The sequence below is a fragment of the Heliangelus exortis genome, chromosome 19 (genome assembly GCF_036169615.1).
Source record: "Heliangelus exortis chromosome 19, bHelExo1.hap1, whole genome shotgun sequence".
Classification (NCBI taxonomy): domain Eukaryota; kingdom Metazoa; phylum Chordata; class Aves; order Apodiformes; family Trochilidae; genus Heliangelus; species Heliangelus exortis.
In genome coordinates, this window is record NC_092440.1 from 5,933,391 (window position 1) to 5,958,068 (window position 24,678).

At 37.0% G+C, this 24,678-nt stretch overlaps 1 protein-coding gene across 4 annotated transcripts in view; it reads right to left on the reverse strand.

Annotated features, from left to right (window-relative positions):
• Positions 1–24,678, reverse strand: part of HIRA (histone cell cycle regulator) — a 30,509-nt gene continuing 5,831 nt past the window's right edge. For 3 of the 4 annotated variants that reach the window (XM_071763604.1, XM_071763603.1, XM_071763605.1), the window contains exons 2-25: positions 23,719–23,781; positions 22,887–22,997; positions 22,207–22,297; positions 21,598–21,692; positions 21,100–21,195; positions 19,725–19,885; positions 18,961–19,128; positions 18,322–18,435; positions 16,515–16,585; positions 14,020–14,125; positions 13,184–13,411; positions 12,404–12,489; positions 11,752–11,946; positions 10,175–10,345; positions 9,167–9,371; positions 8,882–8,986; positions 8,255–8,403; positions 7,811–7,972; positions 6,994–7,052; positions 5,870–5,975; positions 4,006–4,128; positions 2,588–2,751; positions 1,644–1,732; positions 1–1,085 (exon numbers count right to left, since the gene is read on the reverse strand). In XM_071763604.1, the coding sequence (XP_071619705.1) occupies positions 969–1,085; positions 1,644–1,732; positions 2,588–2,751; positions 4,006–4,128; positions 5,870–5,975; positions 6,994–7,052; positions 7,811–7,972; positions 8,255–8,403; positions 8,882–8,986; positions 9,167–9,371; positions 10,175–10,345; positions 11,752–11,946; positions 12,404–12,489; positions 13,184–13,411; positions 14,020–14,125; positions 16,515–16,585; positions 18,322–18,435; positions 18,961–19,128; positions 19,725–19,885; positions 21,100–21,195; positions 21,598–21,692; positions 22,207–22,297; positions 22,887–22,997; positions 23,719–23,781 (3,035 nt within the window). In that variant the 3' untranslated portion in view covers positions 1–968. The remainder of the gene's footprint in view (positions 1,086–1,643; positions 1,733–2,587; positions 2,752–4,005; positions 4,129–5,869; positions 5,976–6,993; positions 7,053–7,810; positions 7,973–8,254; positions 8,404–8,881; positions 8,987–9,166; positions 9,372–10,174; positions 10,346–11,751; positions 11,947–12,403; positions 12,490–13,183; positions 13,412–14,019; positions 14,126–16,514; positions 16,586–18,321; positions 18,436–18,960; positions 19,129–19,724; positions 19,886–21,099; positions 21,196–21,597; positions 21,693–22,206; positions 22,298–22,886; positions 22,998–23,718; positions 23,782–24,678) is intronic. The other variant, XM_071763606.1, reaches the window with a different exon arrangement.

Sequence of the window (24,678 nt, forward strand, 5' to 3'; positions counted from 1 at the left end):
TTTCAGAGGAAAGATCACCCAGATGGTATAATTTATTTCTAGACATGTTAACATGATTCAGCCTGGGCTGACATTTATGAAGATGTCTGTGCCCTTTGTAATGATTCAAGACCATGTTTTGCTTTCTGTTTTTTAAACCAATGCAATGTTCATTTATTTTTGTACTTACAAAAAGAGCCACCCCCTTGTATCCCTCCCCCCCCAAAATGCCTTTTACAAACATTTAAAAATTAAAAACCAGATGATGACATGTTAATTTGGTAGAATTATTTTGAAACATAACCTTCCGTAATTAAGAGTTAAATTTCCTACAAGATGACTTTTTAGATAGCCTGATTATCGGCCAAATAAAATTCCATATTACAAGTTAGCAAATTCTAGTACAAAAATAGTCCATGTGTTAGAACAGCCTCTTTTATTATTATTATATTCACAGGAAAGAGTCTATGGGCTGCATAATACCTTAATATTTATGAAATTTCTTTTTATGTGGCTCATTCATCTAATTTAATATAGTGTTGAGCCTCAATAAATCCTCAGGCAAAAAACCCTAAACAGGGTTAAATATGCTGTTCAGTGTACTCTGAAGTACTGTGCTTTTCACAGGACATCCAAGAAACCCCACAAACAGTTCTCAGCTAGTTTTGATATCAAAATGAGATCCAGATCCAAAAGGACCCCCCTGAAGTACATATCCACGACTTTCCATGGAAACAGAGGCCACAGCTTCGATGGTTGGATTTCACTTGGGAAACGGTCTAGCTCACCCACTCATTTCCACAAATCCACTTGTGAGCTTCTTTAAAAACTAAAGCAGGTCACTCCTGAAGCATCTGGGACCCTTTATGGCACTTGCCCTCTTCAGGAGTGTCCCTGCTGACCCGGCTTTTGCTCCTCTCTGTCTCCGGTTAATGCTGCTCAGCAGTTTCTCTCGGACCAGGCCCCGCAGGGAAAATCTGTGGGAAATGCTACTTGTCTCTCAAGATGTCCAACTGCTCTTGATACTCTGTGAAAAGCCTCTGGAAGCGGAGGTTCTGTCCAATAACAGGAAGAAGCTCTTTCAATAGCTCTCTCTTTCGTAAACCCTGCACAAGAAACACAAAAGCATCCTCAGAGTGTAATACTTTATACCATGAATATATTCCTTACAGCTGTTTCAGATTCATGCCCTTTTTTCTGCCTGGAGCAAGCTCTTTTATGAGCTTGCTTATAATCTATTTTATGTCCTTACTCTGCTTATGTGACTCCCAGAATAAAGCTGCCTTTACGTTTATACACAGTCATGAAGCTGGTGCAGCCTCTGCAGTTAGAGTTACTTTCACTATTTCAAAACTGCTGTCAGGAGAATGTGGAGACCTGAACACAAAACTCTGCTCCACCTGTGTGATACTCAAGACAGCACCAGAGCCAAGACTGTGGCACTAAGCATTCCTCTACAGTTTCACATGAAATAAATACAAGTGCCATGGGAGGAAGCCTGCTTATGAGATTAGAGCACGGTATGGGGAGAGTTCAGGCTCAGCAAAAATAATTTGTCTTTTTGCCACTAATTTGAATCATGTTTAAAGTTCTATTGTCTATCCATGTTCTGTAATTTTCATGGGAAACTTTTCCTTCTTTGTTGAGCTATTATCAGGACTTACCATAACTGTTGATTCCCACTGACTTCCAGCTGAGTAATGGACTGGACCCAGTAAATCCTTGCATAATTCTCGCAAACGATATTCAAACCCTGAATATTATCAGAAAATAAAATCACATTCATAAGCATTTCACTGTATATAACCACTCTGCAATGTAACTGATAACACTCAGGAAAGCATTACAAGTAGCTAGAACACAATAAGCCCCAAAACACTAATTTCTGAAAAAATGTTATTCTTCTAACAGCAAAACTTTGGGAAGGTAAGATGATTTGTAAAGGATTTACTTTAGAGTTCCAAAGGGTTTTATTTTATGTTCTCAAAACCACTAAAGATGATCTACAATAGAGAAAAAAACCTGAAGAACTGAAGCAGTTGCTTCAGTTTAAGATCTGCCCTGATCTCAACCTCACTCCTCTCTCCCACATAAATACACCAGCTTTCAATAAAAAAATAAAATTGGAAAACTGACAAACTTTAACAGCCAGAGAATATCAAGAGATATCATAAGAGCTGGAAAGCCACAGGATGAAAACCAGCGAAGGCAAAAGTTGTTAGGTTGCATGTAATGGCAACATATGAACTTGGAAAAAGTGAAGAAAAAAGTGGAGAAAAAAATCTGACATCCTTCTGAAACATTAAAATATTACTAAAGTAGAAGAGATCTCACAAACCCTTAGCAAAAGAGGTTGTACCAAAATTAAAATGGATCCAATTAATATTCACAAGTGTTAAAAAACAAAAAAAAAAAAAGGAAAACTTTAATAAAACCACAGTTTTCCAGACAGCTTTATGAACCGAAAAAAGTAACTAAATACCACATCCAAAAGCCTAGTGCTAAAAGGAGAGAACATTAAGTGTAAACATACACAGATATGATGTGAATAGAGTGTTTCTTAAAAATCCAGAGCTGCAATGAAGTAGGGCAGCAAGGCAGGTCTCACCTTCATTAACCAGGTACCGTGCATAGATAAGGAGCCAGTGGCGATATTCATGACTGGATTGTAACATAAGTGCTGCTGCTATCTGGTTCTCCAGGTATGCAAGGGTTGTTTCTTGTTGCACTAAGTGAGGCATGGAGAACAATCTTGCAGCTTGCCTTCCTGAACTACAAAAGCAAAGAAAAATTACCATGCCAGTCACACAATCACATGCTAATTTAAGGTACGTATATTTTTTGTAGCACAAGCCATTCTACGCTTCTCTTTCAGAGGCACCTGGTGCTTCCAGAGTTCAAGCTTTTAATGAAAAAGGCAGCACTTCATAGCAAACTGCCTTCCCATCCACTGGACCATTTACAAATAGCAAGGTCCATGGAGGGTTTTCTGCTTCCTGTTCTTTTCCCTTTTCCTATCATCCATCTTCTCTTTAAAAACACATCCTTTTCAGTGATAGAGTGATCCTAAATGTTTATGGGATGACTGACAATGATGATTGCTTTTACTTTTCACTCCTCATAGGTGAAACTCAAAAAACAAACACCAGACATAAATTTAGCCTACAGCATTTAAAGGTTTTTTTGAAGATAACTGTACTGTCATAAGAAGGCTAATTTGAAAAATGTAACAAACACTTTCCTATTGGGAAAAAAAAAAAAAAAGGAACCAGCTAATTTGCAGTCTGGTATTTTCTCTTTCAAAAAAGAGTGTTGTTTGTTTGGATTTCAAATATATTTTCAAGTTAATTTCCCTCTCAAGAGAACCACAGTAATATACAACTCTAGGCAGTTTTTGTCATCAAAACAAACTCAGATGTTATACAGTTTATTTATATCAAAAAATTAAACTCAGATGCAAAGGTCAGAAATAGCACAGAACACTGCCTGGGAATTCTAATTCAAATCCAGGTAAGAATGGGCTATTAAATTTCCTACAGGAGCCTGCTATGGGTCAAAAAATTCACTGGTGGTATTTTCAGTTGTTAAAATTATGCATTAGATGAGTAATCACTCAGCTTTCTGAAAGACTTCAATAAACAGATTACTTGAGGACGAATGAGCTACTCAGAATCTGTAAGCCTACTCCAAAGCTTGTAAATTAAAAACTCCAAACCTAAAATGTAAGTCAGACATTTAGCTAATCAAAATACTACATGTACAGAATCATCAAATACTTTATCCATCCAATAAAGAGCTTTAAGTTTAAGAGCATGCTTTCCTGCTCCTCAGACAACCTCAAAACAACATTAAAATATAGACTATCAACATTCAAAGATTTAAAAAAACATTCTATGGATACTGGTAACTTAGGGGGCCACTGGCATCTTAAGAATTTACTCACTGATCCAGGCACATGAATCAGGGGTGACTGAAATAGGGGTTAAAAAAGACAAACATGATCAAATGAAGCAAGGAAGTGCATACTTTGATGTCCGTCCCTGTATCACAGCTAAGGGCCCAGAACACAGCATGGCTTCTTGGGATGGTAAACTATTCCTGAAGTCTGCACATTGTGCTAGAGAGTCCTGTTTGTCAGAAACAAGATTCCTGAAAGAAAAGCAAACAAGCAAAAAAGAAGTGTGAGGAGGGATCCAGCTATGTTCGGCCTCAAAGCCTGACTTGTATTTTCACAGACAACCAAAAAAGCATCATCAAGGTGCTCAGGAATCCCACAGGCACCAACTGTTCCCATTCCATGTGCAAATTATACTTGTGCTGTCACATAAAAGCCCCTCCAACCCCTAAAATTTACAACATTAATTGTATAACACAATTTAGCATTAGTTTTGAAGAAATGAACTTTCTATTTGTCATTTTACTGCTACTTGGAAGTTATGCACAGAGAAGACTGGAGTGAGCACAGGTAATGACTTTCTCATTAAGAACCTCATTTTACCTCACGTCAGGTCCCCCCACCAACCAGCCAATTCACCACAGATCACACACATTGATAATCTTTCCCATACATTACAGTTTTTTCCTTCACATGGAGGGAGCTGACAGTCACAGCTGGCATTTCCACACCTAATCAAGGATATCATTTTCACTGGTTTGAGATGCCAAGGGAATCAGTGGCTCAAACCAGTGCTAAGTTTAGACCTCCAGGCAGCTCAGAGGTAAAATGGCACAAATATTTAAAATACCCATAACTGCTTTATCATGGTTTAAATTTGTATGATGACTAAAGGGACTGCACTCTCATATATTTTCAAAGCTGTGGTACAAACTAGGGAATGACAGCAAATCTAGAATTATGGCTGAGAGCCTGTCATCTGCTCCTTACTGACTGGGAAAATTCCTGCATAATTTCTCAGTTTATCTACAGAACAAACAAGGTGTTTTTTCTTCTCCAAAGGATTCACATCAAGTAGTTGAGTAGTGACAATTATGCTAGAGAAGAATTAAAACAATAAGACCTTCCATCAAGCATGCTCATTACACTAAGTACCACAATTAAATTAAGATTGCACCATATTTTTTTCCTCTTAGAAAGACAACAAAGAACCTGTGTGGGAAAGATACTGTAAATAATTTAACCATGGAAATATTTTTCTGGGAACTTTATACCTTGACAGATGCAAGTAAATCCATGGGGAATGCCTATTTGATACTAAATAAGACACAGACTCTTGTGCAGCCTTTCCTCGTGTTGAGTTGCAGTAAGTCTTCCATGGAAATTCTGATGTTTAACAATTTCTTACTTCTTCCACTACCTGACTTCATTTAACTTCTACATCTTGGAGACAAAGAGCTTTCTTCAAACTTGACTGATCATCAGATCCAAAAAATTACAAAGGAGTGATGGGAACTGACAGTCAGGCACATACGTGTTCAGAATTGGAATGCATGGATCTTTTTTTTCTTTTTGGAAACTGGGCAGAAAAATTTTAACATACCTAAATTCCCAGCAACCCCCTGAAAATTGTTTTGACAAGTTTTCCAGAACCACATTATTGTATGTGAAAAAGTGAACTGCAAGGCTAGATTATCAAATCATTGCCAAGTGCTTGACAGATTCAACTGATGTACATCAGCCAAAGTATCTGTAGGTGTATGTTAGTAAGGGTATGCTCTGTGCAGGGAAGTGGTGAAGTAAGCTGCAGTTTAACTTTTCCATTTTTAAAATGTATTTTTAACATAACAAGTTGACTATAATAAAGCCTGTATATATAACAGTGAACCAAGCATGGTGTGTGAACCTTCAAAATCTGGAGTGAAACAGTAAATCAGAATACGTGTCAGTTCAGCTAAATAATGAAATATATTATAGAAAAATATATGAACTTACCATGTAGAAAGAGAAGGATTAAAACAGTATGCCTTTCCATCAGACATGCTCATTACAGGAATACCATGCTGAGTCAGCAAGATCTGTGAGACAGTTGCATCACTTCCTGCAAGTCAAATCAGACCAAGGTATTTCTTTTGGGTCTTGCATCACATTCATAATGGTAAAAAATGATATCCACCATTAAATGTCAGATACAACAACCAACAGAAAAAGGTTCAGTAAATGCTATTGTCCAGTACTGAAAGGAAGGTCAAGACAGAAGATAGAGATGGTAAGCATGAGGCTCAGTGCAGTAGCATAAAAATAATTCTTTTGAAAAACACATTATCAATTTTGATATTGCAACTTACACAGAACATTGGCTTAACTGGAAAGGTTCTCCATATCTAAGGGCAACCTTCTCCAATTCTGCCACGTCTTCCATAACCCAAGAAGCCTGTATCTTTCTTTATCCCATTAAGTTAAAATTCTAAAACCCAGCATATTTAGAAAATTGTGCTCCCAGGGGACGTAGCATACATGGGGTAGCTGGAGCCTCTCATTTCTCTGTACATGCCCAGGGTTTGTGCATGTGATTTCTTATGAAGACAGTTGCAAACTGCAAGTACAACTACTTCTCTAGGTAGTTCTGATTGAGTACTGCAAGGATTAAAGCTAAAATAGAAACCAATATGCTCTGCTTTTTTTAAAATTTGTTTTGTGCCAGACATTGGCAACAACAGAAAATTAATACTTGAAGTTACAAATTTGAGACAATCAGATGTTGTTCATCATTAATACACATGCAAAGCTCACAGAAAGAAATTGCTGCAATAGCAGATTTAAATGAAATATTTGGTTTGTGATGTTCACAACACTGAATCCTTACAATCAGAAGCCAGAATGTAAAAAGCTACAGAATCTTGTCAGAATCTTGCACAAGTCTGTTAACCACTGATATTCTCATCTCAGTTATTTATTTCTACTGTATTTCAACATTGCCAATTACTTCCCTTTATTACACAAAGTAAAATTATTTGTTTAGGCTTCTCAGATTTCATAAAATCTAAGCATATTCATAAGTGGCACTAAACAGTACAGATGTGCACAAAGGTTGGTAAATAAATGAACCTTTTTTTTACCTGAAAATATTGTTTGCAAAGATTCATCTCTAATAATGACTGTCTGCTTGTGAACGTCCCTGAAAAAGAGAAAAGGAGAAGCCTGCAGTTTAATGACAACTGAAAGCTCAAAAATCGTTTAACAAATGCACTTCCCCAACTCTCTTGACAAAGTGGGGCTTTTGTGGGAGTTTGCTTTTTTAGTTTTGACATTTTCTTCACTTCGTTCAAAATGATTTTGGCAAACTGAGAGCCCTTACAAGAAGACAGAAATGAATAGCAGAGAACAACTTTTATGGCTCCTTAAGAGGAAAGCTCATTACAGCCATGCAAGTGCTAAGGATCCAAATGACTCCTTTAGGAGCTCTGACTTGCATGAGACATGAAATTAAATTCAACAACTGTAAACACACTGCCATTTTTATCTTAGTATCTTGATGATGGCTGGAGTCCTTTCAACTCTGAAACTTTTGTAGTTTATTGGCTACGTATGATGGAAGATGGAAGTCAGATGGAAGTCAGAAATATCCATATTTCTCCTTTCCTCCCTCTCACTCCATTCTATATACATGAAACAAGTCTACCCTAGGGAGGCTATTTAAACTTGTAAATTCTAGCTGATCTAGCCTTCCTTCTAGAATTAAATCCAACATTATGGCCCAGTCCAGAACAGAAAAGCAATAGGATTCAAGTCCTATCCTCTTCAGTTACATACAAAAATTGAGTTTTGTTCAAACCTGATTTGATTTCAAGCTCAGTTTCAACAGCAATGCATGGACACAACTGACTGGAGCTACCTATCAGCCCAGCAGCTGCTGCAGCCTAACATGGTACTCACCAAACAGAGAGTGTAGCAGCAGTGGTAAGAGCCATGATGTAAGAACCTGTGCAATGTAGGGTGGAAATGGGTGTATTCAGTATTATAGGGGGAAGAAGGCGACGACCACAAGCTGAAAATACTGACAGTGTTCGTTTCTCACAGGCTACACTGACAATCTCACTAAAAGAAAAAGAAATAAAATATCATTTATTAAATAAAATATCATTTATTAAATAAATAAAATAAACAAGAAATAGAAGAAATAAAAAAGAAATAAAATAAACATTTGCATTTTGTCAAACGCAAGTCACATAAATCCAGACTGATTTCTGAATTTATCATTTAACTGGGGCTAATTCCCCAAAAAGTAACTAATACAGTATTTAAAAGTCCTGGGTACCCACACAAAATCTATAGGAAAGTTCTGCAGGTTCCCAGTTCCTCTAAAATATTCTCTCTTACCAGCTTCCTGCTGCAGTGAGAATTCGACTGGTGAGGACAGTTTCCCATTCTTTTCCTTCTCGATTACACTTTAACCTGCTCAGCTTTGAACCTCCCACTGTGGTCATTTCATTCTCTACTTCAAGGTACATTGATGGATCTGAACTTACCTGAAAAACAAAAAAGAACAACACTTTTTGGAGGAGGAAAAGAACTATTTAAAAAAAAAAAAAAAAGTGCAACTATTATTAGATTAAAAAAATCCTTACTTTCAGAATAGATTTAAGTATGGCATTCTCTGTTTAAAATGCCTTCAAATAACACTATGATAACTTCAAAAGAAGCAGACCTCTGAAAATCTTTATGACACACTTTGGTTAACCAGGAGGAAGGACTGATGAAGCACAGGGAACTCCTCTGAAGTTTAGGTAGTTCAGAAGTGTGCTTCTTTTACTTAATTTGCTGTTAAGTTCCCTCCTATAGACATCATCTTTGAAGCTGAAGTATACAATCTTGCTTGCTTGAGTGAATACATGTATTCAAATGGTAATTTATCAAAGGATCCTGAATCATCTAAGAATATTTTTTTTTAATTGGCAGAATGGTTTTTTTACGTATTAAGCCTTTTCTCCCTTATGGTCCACTTACTTGCAAAGTAAATGATTTCTGTGGGATTGGGCTTGGGAGTTTAAGTGCTAATGCTGGTGCAGAGATGCAAGCAGCATCCTTCTCAGAGGCCAGTGTAGCTGGGGCCTGGAAAAAAAAATTGCAAAAGTGGTTAATTTTTTCCATTAAAAAGGCAAGAAAGAGGGATGGCTAAAACTCTGAGGGACTGATATGACTCGTGTTTCCCTGATTTCATGGAACAAGTCAACATGGGACTGATTTTCTTAAATGAACATTGAAAAACACAATTAATCTTATTTCTTTCACCTGAACAGTTAAAGTTACTGGTACAAGTCTGGAGTCTTTTCGAGGCCTTCCTTTTTTCTTCTTTTCTACCGTTTCTCCCTCAAGTTCCAGTTTCCGTTTGGGTGCACTGAGTGGTTTAGCAGCTGGAATCTTCTCTTCACTGTCACTGCTGCTCTCCAGAATATCCTTGGGCTTATTGTCTTTTATTAAATTCTGATCCTTCAGTCTGAACAAGTAAAAAAATAATCTTGTGTAATCCAAACCTCCTTTCTTTGGCATCTGAGTTGTGCCAAGAAAGAGTTTTATCCATATTTTACTGGCACATTAAATGTGACAGCAATTTAATACATCTTTCTTCTGAATCACATGGTTAAACCCTTCAACACAAAAATATGGAGGTATTTAGTAAAAGCACATTTTATAAGCTAGGGAACTACATACTTCTTTAAATCATGCTATTTTTTCTCTTGTGTTTTGGTGAACCATAAACACTTATGCCATAACAGACTATGCCACAAAACATAAGGTTTTCTTCTTTTTAAAAAAATAATCATGTGGATCCAGAGACAAATCCCCTTGGAATCAAAGCATCTTCTCTGTATTCCTTCAAGGCATAAAACTGAAAGGGATCCACAGCTATTATGGTAGGCCCTCTGCAGAAGTGTGTGGCAATGTATCTTGAAGTAAATCTCACTCTTACAGAAATGCAGGCTGGCTATTTTTGCCTTCTAGGCAACATGCAGCCACACATGGAGTCATGCACATACACAGCCTCTTGAAACAGTAGTTTTAACTCAAAAATATTTTGAAGAGTCTGCTTGATCCCAAATACCAGAAGCAAATATACAAAGGGATAATATTAGCAAATAATTTATCCATTTGCAGCTGTCCCTTTCCTCCTAGTTGTGGAAGAGACCCAATACATTTTCTAGAGTGCCAGCACCATGATATCCACATCACAGGGAATTAGTGCTTTAACCCTCCATATGACTTTCCTTTCTCTTTCACACCCCACAGTCTATGCCTTACCTGTCCACAACAATCTGATTTGTGTTTGTGACAACAGCAGTCCCTGAGGTGGCTTTGGATCGTTCAGTAAACCTAGAATCAAATGCTTTCATAGGTTCAATCTTGGATGGAGTTGTCAACACAGAGGAAGAGGATGCAGGAGGAGCAGTTGAGGCAGAGGTAGCATTTACACTGTCAGGAAAAGAGACAGAAAAACAAAGATTAAAAGAAGCTTAATAATTGTAACCTGCATTCCTCATAACAGCTGGCTAGCATTCATTATACTGGCTAGAAATCATATTGAATACCTTTCACTCAAGTACATACATGAATTATATGGTTTTTCTCCTTTCATGCACCATGATTTTGCAAGGTTTGCCTACTTTCAAAAGCTCTTTATGATACATCTCAGACCTAAGAGCTTCATGTGTCTGCATAGATATAACTAGATTAAATGACCCTAATTAATTCATTATCTATTTTTAATCCAGGAGTGAAACGATGCTTTCAGCTGGTATTTACTTACTCAAAGAGAAAGAATCACTATTTTAAATTATGACTGGGGTTCTCAGTTTTACCCCTTGTTCACATTACCAAATACTTTACACTGCAAAGATTATATTCCACTGTTTATCATTCAAACAATTTGGCCTGAAACAATTCAAGCCAGGTTTTGATTTTGTCATTGAAGAATCCAAACTAATTATGAGGCTTTTCCAAGCATAACTCTAAGGGAAAGGAATGTGTTTTCCTCACACAAAAGTATGCCAGGGATCTGTTATTAAAATAGCTGTTTATTTTAGATATTTTTCGATTCAGGGAATGAATTGAAAAAAAGAATGGCTCTAAGTTAACTGATATTTGTACTAAAAAGCAGTTAGAAGTCTAATTTCCTTAGAAAAAGGAGACTTAATGGTTTCAACTGTCAATCATTTCTCATATAGTCTTACCCACTCATTATTTTAATCTATGGTAAATTTCAACTAAATGTGATGGAGTGGCAGAGGTTCCAATGACATTGTGCTCTTAAATATGCTTTACAAACACATTAAAGAGAAAGAACCATGTCAGTGTTACCACTGAGGGAAAAGCAAGTAAAACTTAGTTATTCCATAACTAATTTGACAGACATGCTGGCCAGCCAGCATATGTACACAGATAAGTCAGTGACCTGTGCTCACTCTGATCTGATGGTTGTTATCCAGGGAAGAAGCATTACCATGTTTAAAGAGAAACCAGATAGAGTTTGATGGAAAACAGGCTTCACTACTTAGACTGCTGGAAAATCTTCCTTTTATTTACTAATTACATCACAGTAATCTATAAGCAAGTCAATTTCTTAGGGCATTAGCTATTGACCATGTACTTCATTGCACTAAAGGTTATTCTCAGAACTATGTATGGGGATTTATTACAAATTTATCACTATTTAAGGTAACCAAATACTAATAAGGTCTTGATGTTTTCAAGAATTTTGGTTTCTTGAAGTTCTGCACTAAGAAAACTGCTTTAACAATTGCTTGATTACAAAACTGTAAACAAGAATTGAAAACTAATCACAGTCATAAAAGCAAAATAACAAAACTGCAAATACTGACCCATCTTTATTGGCTGCATGATCTGTTGGTTTTATACCAGCTGCTGTTGGCTCTACAGAAGGCTTTGAAGTATTAAGGGAATTGGCAGCATTAGAATCTAGTGACATGAGCTGCTGGTTACTTTGAGAAGACATCATTGAGCCAGACAGAGATCCAGATATTGGTATGCTATTGAAAAAGGCTGTAGAAAAATCCCTAGGCAAGAAGACAAAAAACACATACATTTCTAGAAAATACTTTAAAAATAACAGTAATTGAAAAATAATAATTTAAACAGAACAATTTGTTCCATCCCTTCCTTTTCCTCAAGTGGACACTCATATACAGCTTAAATAAACTACCACCATCTAACTTCCCAGACTTGTTTCTCATATACAAAGACACTAAAGTCAGTATTAATGTAGATACAAACTTGCAATACATTACTGTTGACTCATCTATAATAGCAGATAATTAGAATTAACCTCATCTGTTAAAAGGGAGATCTTACAGCTAAGAGAATATAAATTGAAACTATATTCCATGTTTTCAGGTATTTCCAGCAACTGCTTTAAGATGCCATAAGATTAAAATAAGTCAGAATTCTGAGTTTGCATAAAAACAAACAAAAAAAAAGGTAAAGAAGGCTGTTAAAGATGAGTTTCACACATACCCAGTGTCCAGCTGAGCTATGCAGAGAGGTGTGATCCTTCTCCGACCATCTGCTGTTCGTGTTTCAACTTGTTTTTTTAAGAGATTCTGTTGGGAAATATATTTTAATGTCATTTCTGTTAAATAGGAAATGCTTTTTTTTTTTCCCAACTAACAATTATGGGTGTATTAGATGAAACGTGTTCCTCAATTAAAAATCTGTTCACAAAGATTTTTTTCCATATTGTCTTTGAACCATGTTGCTACTGCATAATAGGATCAATCTATATTTTTATTAATACCAGTGTACTTTAGTAACACAATTTTTTTTTGACCAATAGTAGGTGGGTTTTAAGTAGAATTACTAATTACAGTAGATTTTTATTCCCTCCACATTACAGAGTCAAGTCTAAAACACTCATCCATGTGCACAGCCCTTTATTAAAAGTTGTGTGCTAGGTGTAAGACAGAATTAAATAATGCTTTCCATCTCCTCCACTGAGAAAATGAAGCAAAGTTGTAGAGTTGGACTGTTATTTGCTACCTTTGGCTTCCTTTTCTACACACTGAGAACTTAACACACATCAGAGAAACATCCACAAGCCTTCTGCACATAGCTCTACTTTTGCTTAAAAGCATTTTAACTTTTCAGCACAAGCCAGCAATGTCAACTGCACCACTCCATGGGTTGAAAGGTGCCCTTTGACATGAGTAAGGAAGCAGAGATTGGTTTCATGATAAGCAGGTTGATATTCATCAGCTTAGACTTAACACTATGGAGTGACTATTCCAGAACACCTACCTTTCTAATGTCCTCCAAACTCTCCCCATTAACCATGCTTGCCACCTTGGGAGCTGCTGTTGCAGTCCCAGATGCTTCCCTAATTGATGCATTCTTCTGCTCCACCTGCTGCTGCTGCTGTCTCTGCTGATACTTGAGCATCTCTGGATTTTCAATAATGGTGGTAGACAACTGAGCTTCAGTCATGATAGCCAGGCTTTTACCATAGGTGGACTGATGAATATTGCTCTGTGGGGGTTGAAAATGTATCATACAGAAAGAGTGACTACAAATGCAAGCATGACATCACTCATTATGATGGCAATGAAAGGGAATCACACAAATCTAATGGATCCATAAAATGCAAATGCCCTCCATATCATTTATACACCACAGATTTTTTTTCTGGCTTTATATTTCCAGCTAACACTAAATCAATACATAAAATAATTGGAATTCAAAGCTTTAGTTGCTAATAGCAATGAGAGCTAAAAACAGCCAACAAGCAGTCAGTTTTAAAAGACTTGTATATATGCAAGTCAAAGAGTTATTTTAAAGTGTTTTGAAGCACCCACTCCTTGTTTCCTTGGCCAAATAATTATTTCAAATGTTTACTGATTTGTAAGCAAGTGGATGTTTTCCAAACAGAATTTCTTTCCAGAATAGAAACTAGTATCACAAATTCAGTTCTTGCCCACCTTTTTTAATGCTTTGTAAAGCAGACAATAACACATTTTTCTGTAATATGGAAACCAGTCACTACATACTTCTATAAATAGTCTATAAAATCAATAAATTAATTTTAATTGAATCAATACATTCCTTAAATATGATGACAGACCAAGTGCTTATTGTACCTTTTCCTCCTCGCTGAGTGGATCTCCAAGTTCATCCTGGGAGAAGTCCAAAAATGCCACTGATCCATCCATGGAACACACCAGGATACCAAGTCCATTAAGAGTCCTGAAGGAAATAAAGGTCCATCTTTGTTTTAATCTCTTTTATTGATGAACAGTGGCAATACAATAAAATTGCTCAACAAAAATCTTAGCATAAGATCAGAGAAACTACTGACAAAACAAAAGAAGTGTGACAGCCAGGACACAGGATGATGGACAGCAGGAGTTCATGTGCTGATATTCCTTTGGACACTGCACACAGGAAGGTGGCATTAAAACAATTCACCTACCCATGGCATGATCAGCACCATGAAAACCTTTTGTAGGGGTAAAACAATGAAAAATGAGATACAATTATAAATGTATTGCCTTCAAAAGCTGTACAAAACTGCAGTGCTAATGAAACTGGGTGAAGAAAGGGACCTTCAGCAGAAAAGCAATCAGCAGCACTTTTTTTAAGGCCACAGAAACTGCTGTTTGAGGCCCATGGAAGATGAAGCCATACCACACATGGGATACAGGTAACAGTCCATTCTTATAAAGTGCTTGCAGAGAAAATAGACAAGGTAACAAGAAGGGATGGCACTTTTAAGAGAGAAACTCAATGTGGTGGATAAATGCCTCTTCTCTTTTCATCATCTGAAGCAACAGCAACAAAAAGAAAGCACGATGTACATCTGAGCAATCCAAAAATCTTTGTACTAGGCAAGCAGAGATGTTTTATTTTGTTACTGTTCATAATTAATCAAACTGCACATGTTCCATGTGGGGATATATTGTACCCCTCTTCTGGGGGTCGCAAAAAAGATTTTCTTGGTGAAAGAAAGAGAGAAGAAACTGTACATTCCAGTCTTAACATAGTGATAACCTTCTACATAAGAACCTATTAATGTGCATTTGAAAAAAATAGTATTTGATTAATTTTGACTGCTAACCCAGTACCTTTCAGTCATAGAGCTCATGGAGGCAGCAACATAATAGTTTACAGATGACTTCTCACAGAGAACAGACGAGGAAAGGGAAGCAGGCAGAACTCTGAAGCCTATCCAAATAAGTCCATCAAGGCTTAAAAGTGTATCACATCACCATGGCTATATGTGTTCAAACCCATCTTTTTTTCATGGTAGGAAATATCCTGATAGCTTTTACCATAGGTGGGCTGACAAAGGTTGCTCTGTGCATGTTAATGTTTCACACACACAGAGTGATGCATCCTGATAGCATCCCATCCAGAGAAGCCAGCCTCAGCACCACGTAACTAGGTTAAACCAACACTACTCCAAGCCTGAAAATGATAAAAGATTGTGGAGAGTTTTCTCTTGATTAGCAGAAAAAAATTGCTGAGCTCTGCATCCAAGCAATCATTTTACAAAAACATTACCATGTTCAGATGCCATGATGCTAGATCCAAGTCTAAACTCTCAAGTAGAAAAGAGCTATAACAATATAATAATATCAGATCTCTCTGAGTTTACTCAGTCTGCTTTCAGAATGGAACACGGTTCTGGGAACATTCCACATTGACATTTTAGCCATACATTTCAATTTGTAAACAGGATATAAAATAACAAGTTTCTTGATGGTCCTTTGTCTCTCAAATATCCCACAAAACCACTTCCTCAGAAGATGGAAAATGTTAACCAGCTATTACTCTCAATGACTTTATTCCACGAAAAAATGTGCAAATTGCAGATAGAGAAATAAAAAATGCAACAAGAAAGCAAAACTATTTGAAGCTATTGTGCTCCAACAATAGCAGCACTACTCATGAAATACTCCACTTATTTGCTGTCTAGCCTCAATCCATTAATGAAAGAAAAAAATGTTTGGTTTTTAAAGCTTTTTGTTGTGCTTCACTGAGTTTCATGGCAAAATCCACATGACAGACAGACAACAGGAAGTTATACAACTCTAAGCTTTAAAATGTACAGCATAGAGACACCAAGATTGTTACAGATACTAATGCAGAACTTTGAAAGTTAGAAAGTGCTAAAATGAAGACAACCTGTGTAATCAGCTGTGTGCCTATCCAGCTGTGTCCTAGAAGGCTGACCTGGATTTTTCATAACAATGTAGTGCAATAACTTTTCATAGATTTAATGCATCTAAAACTCACCAGGCCCACCATGTCATGGTAAAAAATACATATTCTACATAAAAAAAATTTCAAGGAATCGTAACAAGTAGAAACTCATTCCACAGGTGTGTTACTGCATTATGTTCTAAATACATCAATTTTTATTCAGTTTTAGTGTCACACAATCTCAAGTGACCACATGCTAGTTGCTAATGTTACTGCCAAAAAAGTTGCAGAAGAACCAAAAACTTCAGAACCCAATTACCCATGTTACAACAGCTACAACATGTACTGTTTTAAGGAATTTCCAATTAATGTGTGTACCTGATGTTGATAACACACTGGATTTTGTAACAAACAGCAGAAATCAACTTACCAGGAGATGTCCATGATAGACTTGTCAAACAGCTCGTGTATGACAACTAAAGGTCGTTTCAGGCATGTGAGCTTAAAACAGAAGAAACAACACTAAGAAATGTAGAAGTTCTATGCTACAGCAATTATTACAACATAAATACTCTCTCTGAGTCTAACAATATTCACCAAACAAGACCTGGCCAGGAGACAGCTGTATGCCTGATGATCTGTTTGAAGCACCTAGTTACCCATTCCACTACTGACACAGAGAAGCTTTGGAGAAGAACAGCTGACATTCAACCCTTCTTTTTGAAATACAGGGTGAACTTCTGAACCAACTTGGCCTTTACATCAGTCACAGAATGCTCTCTACCACTCAAAAAGAAATTCTGCAGATGCTTAAGACAGCTTCTGTTCTGTTCTGTTCTGAGATAAGGATGTTGCAAACTACCAGCAAATGAGGAAGACAGAAAAGAGATGAGGTTTTCATGTCCTCACTCAGACTACTTGCCTAAAAGTAAATGAAGCCTATGAAGAGTAAGGGGAATCTGACTCACAATCATTCTTAAAGAGGATTCCTCTACACTTATAGACCAGCTTAGTAATAAGGAACTGAGAATGAAAATTCCCAGTAACCTCTTCTAAATCAGACATTCTAAGCTCTTTAATGCTAAGTGGACTTAATATCTACAGTATGTAGTACAACCAAAATGAAGCAGAAGTCAATGTGATCTGGAATGTTTCATGCTCATAGGTTCACAGGTGTAACATAGTAGTCATCTTCAGCAGTTATGTAATTTCTGTTTCCCTAAGTCTGAGCTGTACACACATCTAAGCTCTTCAGGGCAAAATGCCTACAATTTTGCACCTCTGTAATACCTAATATAAGTTCAATGGGCACCCTACATGAAATAATAGTATAAATAGAAAGTAAAATACACTGCAAGGGATACTTTGGTATGGGTATGCACTGGTAGCATTGCCAGAAACAGATTGAGTGCTATGCATTTAGAGATTGATGGATAAATATCACACTGTAATCTATAAATAGTAGACTGCAGTTAGCAATTGGTGTGTTCTGGCAAATGTTCTCATCACAAAGCTTCACATATCAGTTTAATTTATTCCCTGTCCTTTGCAGTTGCCAAACAACTTGTCTTGCATTTATAAATGTGAGAATAGCTACTCAGAATCACAATTTTAGTGTAGATTTTAAAGTCAAACCCAATTTCAATTTTGAAAACTTGAATGCATACTTAAAAAGCTACTTCTCTTTCACATTACTTTACATAGCAAAGACAGAAGCCCAGGACTGAAGTCAGAATAAAGCAGGAAGATGAGAGGTATATCTGCATATCTGCTCAGAAACAGCTGTCCTATTCTTGCTATGTTCTCCTCATACCCATAAAACCAAGACTAACAAAACTAGACTCAAAGAGTAATTCATGGGCAGATGGGCTAAACAAGGAGAAACAGTAAAGTCTTTTTCTTATGAGACTCACGTGGAGAATGAGTAAAAGATACAGGAAGAAGATAGGGCTGAATTATGCTTATTAACTGTAGCAACACATTATTACCCTTAACAGTTTCTCCCCCTTACCAGGGCAACATCCTCTGCCACTGGCTTGTACCTGCTTTTGACTTTAGAGAAATGAACTAATAACAATCCACTTCCTTCCCTCCCCAGCTAATCCTGTAAAATCGGAGAAAAAACCCACTAAACATAATCTAAATATAAAACTTCATTCCATACACATGAATTTGTGCTAAACCCTCCAGTTATCTAAATGACCACAGTAGTCAAAGGCAGCAAAAAACAGACTTACCCAGACAGAAAGAGATCGATCCTTACTACCAACAGCACAGCAGCAGTAGGGACAGCTTGACTTGGTGGAGCTCCCATTCTTTTGTTTCTTCTTGAAGATTTTTGGATTGAATTTCTGAACACATGAGATGACGAAATTTTATTACAGTAATGACATTTTAGTAGGAGATCTGCTTTAAAAGCAAGTTTTTCACTTAATATTAAAAAAAAAACAAACCCCCAACATTTCACAGAGACAAAGTCCCTAACCAGAGCACTGACAGAAGCAGCACAAGCTTTCTAAGGGGCTTTCTGAATGCCTTAACAGGAGTGGCAAGTAATACTCATTTTATTAGCAATCAGGAGCCCACAAGAAACCTGCCACTTCAATTACATCACTGAACAGCTTAACAAGTTAGTGTTTGGCATTCCTAACATCCTCCTGTTCTCCCTCCTTATCTTGTTCAGCAATGTCCAGTTCTTTTATTACAATAACAAGCTGGTTGCTTCCAATAGGTAAAGCTGACATTTTTTTAATCACCACCATGCATTTGCTTTCCTCATCTTGACCCTCTATCTCCACCTTGTCCCATTCATGCATAAAATTATCCAAAAGCACATATCAGAAATTTTCCTCCAGGGATAAATCACTATTACTCACCACTACTGTAACTGCCTTTCGATGTCCTACAAAATCCATGTTGGTTTTCCATCCATCTCTTTCAATAATCTGAGCAGTAGGTCCAGAATTATTCATAGCATGAGCAGAAACAAGATAGTGACCATCAGGTGACCAGCTAAGACGCAACACATGAGTTGTCCCTCCACACTGACAAAAAGAATAAAAAAAAAAAACCCAACATGCTAGAGCTTTAGAAATGTTTGGCACACAAAGCATTTTTAATACAAACTTTAAATTTTACATTTAGGGACTATGATTACAAATTAAGCCTGCAAAACACTCCACTCACTAAGCAACAGCTTCTGTCCTCAGAAACTTTATTTCTTGATCCACGTCATCACTTAACAGTCTTGTGATGCCAGACCAAAGATCCTTCCTAAGTACTTACCTCATTTCTGATAGTGGCCAATAGAAGATACATAGGGAGGAATGTAAGAACAATGTAATTAACGTGCAAATACTTCCTTGGAATAACCTCTATACTTCCAGGAATTTACTTACATTGTTTACCTAACTCATTTCAACCTTTGGCACCCACAACATCCAATGGCAATGAGAGTCTCAAATCATTCACATTGTGTGAGAAAGCAGCTCTCTCCTCCCTCTTTTGAATCTGCCCTCTGATAGTTTCATTTGATTCAGTGCTAGTAAATTAACACCTCTGTGCAGAATCAGAGTTAATTCTTACAATTTTAATTAATTCTATAGGAATTCACTTGGAATGGTCCCACATTCTGAAGTACCTCATCAAAGGGTTTTGTGATGCTGGTTTCCAGCTGCCAGTCCATGGTCCGCCACACCTTCAGACTTCGATCATCAGCCTGAGAGGCAATGTATTTTCCAACAGGATCCCAAGTCAGCCCTTTCACCAAGCCAGAATGCCCTTTCAAAGTGGCAAGAATTTCTGTGCACACAAAATTGAGAAAACAAAGGAGTTACTGGTGTCTCCTTTAGGACAGACTGCTGAGGAAATTTGCAAGACCTTTATAAAACAGCATATTAAATAGAACCTCTTCTAATGTACACACTACAAGATGCCAGCCAAACAGGAACCTGTATTCAAGCTAAGAATGATATTAAAAAATGGTGAAAAGAACTATGAACAAAATAAGGGGTGCAAAACTCTGTTAGATTAGAGCAGGAAGACCAGCAGATTCCAGGCAGTTCAGAATAGCACTTTAAAGCTAACTTCAGTTAAACATTCACCCTCTCCTCTGCACCCAAAGATTATTGCAACAAATTCAGCTTTGTGCAACAAACGTGAACTAAGTCAAAGTTGCCACTGAACACACACACGAGCCTGACACACCTGGTAACCTATTTTCAGTCAATCTCCTGCTTGACTGAAGAGAGACTGTGAGAGAAGAGGCTGAGAGTACAGTGCAGGCTACACACCTAGCTCAAAAGTCTAAAAACTCTGATGTAAGGACTTAAAGCAAACTTAAAATAAATAGCAGTGACTGGGCACCACAATGGGAGTTTTAGCCTGCCTCAAGTTATGAGGGAAGAAACAGCCAAATGAAGACACATGCTCCCTAACTGCCACAGATCCTGGCAGGTCCATCCAAAGCTGTCCAGAGCACTGGCTGTGCCTGTCCCTGAAAAACAGACACCTCAGGACAGTGCTAATGGCCAGCACTGCAGCAATGGAAGAAGGAAAATGGCCATTAAATGTAAGGCTTGAGAGCTTCTGTGACTTTGAGGCTCCTCACATCCTTCCTTTCTCCACACTTCAATATATCAAATCACACTGCCTATTAAGTGATAGGATTTAAAATAGGGTAAATAAAACAATGCCCCCCCAAGACAAATGAATGGAAAGTCCTGTAGGTAGCAAAGGCAGCAGGGAAAAATATATGCATATATAGGTGTAAAACAAATCTTAAGTTCTATTTATTTGGGATTTTGTAGAGAAAGTGAAAAAGATAATACATGTAATAATGACTTTCATGTAAAATCAGCAGAACAACCTGAATGTAGCTGTTGCCTACAGCAGAGCAGAATCCACTGCTCACTGCCATCCAAACTGGTTTCAGCCAGTGAAATACACCCAGGGAGGAAAGAGTTTGTCACAAAGTTTTATATACTTGCAGATACAAAATGTGAGAATTTTCTCACCTGGAAATTTGACAGCATTCCAGATGACAACTGTGTTATCAACACTACAGGATGCCAGCCAAGCATCATGAGGAGACCATGCTACATCCATGACATCTGTTTAAAAAAAATACAAGTTTCCTTATAAGACATTGATGGTAATCAGAGAATCTAAAAATCTTTTCAACAAGAACTTGTGTGGCAACATTTCTTCCCTCATGAAGAATTTATCATCATCTTACTAGAGTGGAAGGTAAAGAACACAGCAACAGTCATTGGGACTGAGCCTCCCCAGCTTGGCAATTTTCAATAGGAAACAACAAAAAAATAAATCCAAAGCAGAATGCAATTTTTAGTGATTATAGGAAGTACTAATGCCTGTACTAATGCCCTTTGTCTTGTTTTGAATGAAAAAGCAACAAACACTGTTTTGAACACAAAAATATGACACCGAAAAACAATTTTTTTCCAAATATGCAACTATGTTCATTCAACATTTTTAGACTTAAAATGTCATACCTCCTGAATGGCTTCTGAGAATCGACACACACCTCCACTGCTCAACATTAGTAAGTTTGCTACTAGAACCAAACACAGTGCTAGGTCCAATGTACCTAATTAAAATAGAAACAGTCATTAACAGAACCACCTTGAATTCTTCAAACCTTCTTTGTAAAGAAAATAAGCTGCACAGTACAATTCTACTTCATACTCAAGTTATTTCTGCAATGAAAACCAAAGCAAAAAAATTTATTTTTTAGAGAAAGTAATTCCAGTTAATGAAAAATTAGCTCAAATAATTTGTACAATTTCTATTGTGAGCAAAAAATTGTAACATTTAAGATAATTCTTCAAATCTCAAAAGGAAGTTTTCTTCAGGGACAGAAGAAAATGGCTCAGTTCCTCAGGAGGAAAGGCTGCCCACAGAGGCACACACACTCCAGCCCAAGAGACAGAAGAGACCAAATATCCAGTGCCAGTCATATGTGTCCCAGGTTTCAGCTCCTTATGCACCAGGCATGGTAATGAGCTTACAAAAGGACAGCATGGGAAAGAAACAGGAAGAAATGTAACAGAGTAACCAAGTTGAAATGAAATATACAATCAAGAAGGAAGAAACATGCTTACGCAGCTCGTTTCCACACCATAATCAACTTGTCATCTCCCCCTGAAGCCAAGTAAACTCCATTGTTTGACCATCGGACACAGTTCACACAAGCTGGAAAGTAAAGAAGAAAGTTTGTTAGATGAAATATGAGAATAAGTGGTTCTGGACTGGGGAAAGAGTTTATAACAAGCAAAAGTGGGCAGGAGATGTTTAGGATTTAAGTGTGCTTCTCCCACTCAAAGCAGTTACTCTGTCTGCTTTAGATAAATGAATGGGCACTTATCTTTCAGTGGCAGCTGAGGAACTTAGTTTAAAAAAAACTATTCCTTGTTTCAAAAAGCTTCACCAAAAGTAGTCCAAAAGAGGAAAGATTAATACTCATCTAACAAAGGAAAGTGCTTGTTGTAAATGAGGTGGGTAAAGAAGAAAAGATAGATCATGAACTAAAGAGAGAAGACAGCTTGTTCACATAACCATACTTTCAAATGTAATGTGCAGTAAATCCAGAATAATTTAGAACCAATATACTTTATATGATGCTTCCTTTACACTTACTTCTTCTCTCACTGTTCTTTATTTGTATTTTATTGATTCATTCAGCACTGGACATGGCATGATTTTTCTGATTACAAACATGCAGTATTTAAGCTTTGGCAAATGACCAATAGTCAGTGAAAAAAAAAATTTAAATCTTTGTTACCTAAGTGATTGTCCATCTGACAAAGCATCTTGGGAATATTTTCATTCTTTTCATCTTCCTCTTTCAGGACAGGAGCCATATTCCAGATCACAACTTTCCCAGAATCCTGACCTGTAAGTAAAGAAAAGAACCTTCTTTTTAAACACATGCATAAAGCTTTTTAACTGTATTTCATGCTAAGATTTAGGCATAAATGCAGTGGCAACTTTGGAAACTTTTTAATACAGTTGCCATTCTGATATAACTTCATCAAATCAAAGTGTTTTATTTTTTTTGAAGCTCTTAAAAATAAATCTACACAGCCTGCTTTGAAAATCATACTGCACATAGTGATACCAACCATCAGGATGAACTATTTATAATAAAACTTTAATTTAAAAAGAGAAAATGTGACATTCAAATCCTACATTCAATTATTGTAGCCACCATCAAATTATTCACTACTGTAATCCAAATAGCATTTCTGCACATATTTCTTGAGCTATTCAATTTTGTATAATTGGATTTTTTTTTGTACCAATAGCTGTACTATTTAGCAGGTAAAAAAAGATGAACTTCACATTCAATTGCTCTTCAAATAAAAAAGAAGTTTGGCTGGTATGGCCACAGCTCAATTATTGCAGTTATTATCTCAATGAGGTCCAGGAGTGTATCAGAAACTGTACCCCTGCCTGCTGCAGTAACAACCTCACTTTTCAATGCACTTCCAGCTCTAAGAAATAGATTATTATGTAAGTGATGTGTTTTTTAAACAGGTCAAACCAATTCAAGTTTTGTGAAGGCACAAGATTATTACAGCCCAAAAATCTGCCTTCTATTAGCACACACATACCTTGTCCTCCTGTTGCAAACTTGGTCCCATCTGGGTGAATGTCCACTGAAAATATTGGCTTTCCTGGAATTAGAGAACAAGCAGCAACATTCTGAATTGTTTTACAGTCAAGAGAATGGAGTAACACCAAAAGCAAGTGAAGTCTTCTGGCTAACAAATAAAAACTTCCTTCTTCTAAAGCTCTAGGTGTAAGAATTACAGCTGACTATGAGTTGAAAGCAACCTGATGAGAGAAGTGACAGCCTATTGAAAGTGTGTATGAAAGTTATCAATGCCATAACAAACAATGATAACCAAGGACACTTAATCCAATGGGATATGCCAAATGCCTCAAAGCAAAATAATACCACAAAGCAAGTGCCAGCAAGGCAAAACTATGCTTAAGTAAGGAACTTCAAAGTAAGGAACTTTTAAGTAAGGAACGCACCACTTCTTCCAGGTTTCTGCAGTTCATTAGCTGATGACCTGAAGCAAGTTTTGTTTTGTTTTAGTTTCTGTTTTCTTTTTGTTTGTTTTGTTTTTGTTTGTTTGGTTTTTTGTTGTGTTGTTTTTTTTTTTAATCCTCCCCAATCTCAGACTGCATTTGTTGGTCACACGATTACCTGTCTCAAATTTAAATTCTCTTATTAAGCACTCCTACCATAAGCCTAGCTTTTATTTTTATGGCTTCCATATAGACAAAGGAAGACTAACCAACTCTAATATTACTCTTAAATCTTTCAGTTCTCCCTATGCTAAACCTTTGAGAAGAAAATTAAGTTTTATGGCAATGACAACCCTGTAACAAATAACTAACACAGTTGGGGAACAGCTCTGGAAACCAGACAAGCCCCACTCTCTAGCCTGTTCTGCTTTAACCACTGGACCCCATACACTCTCCTATATATTCACAGTTTTCATCTTTGCAGAAAAGGAAGAGAGGGAAATGTAAACTCACTGCCTTCCAATGATCACACAGAA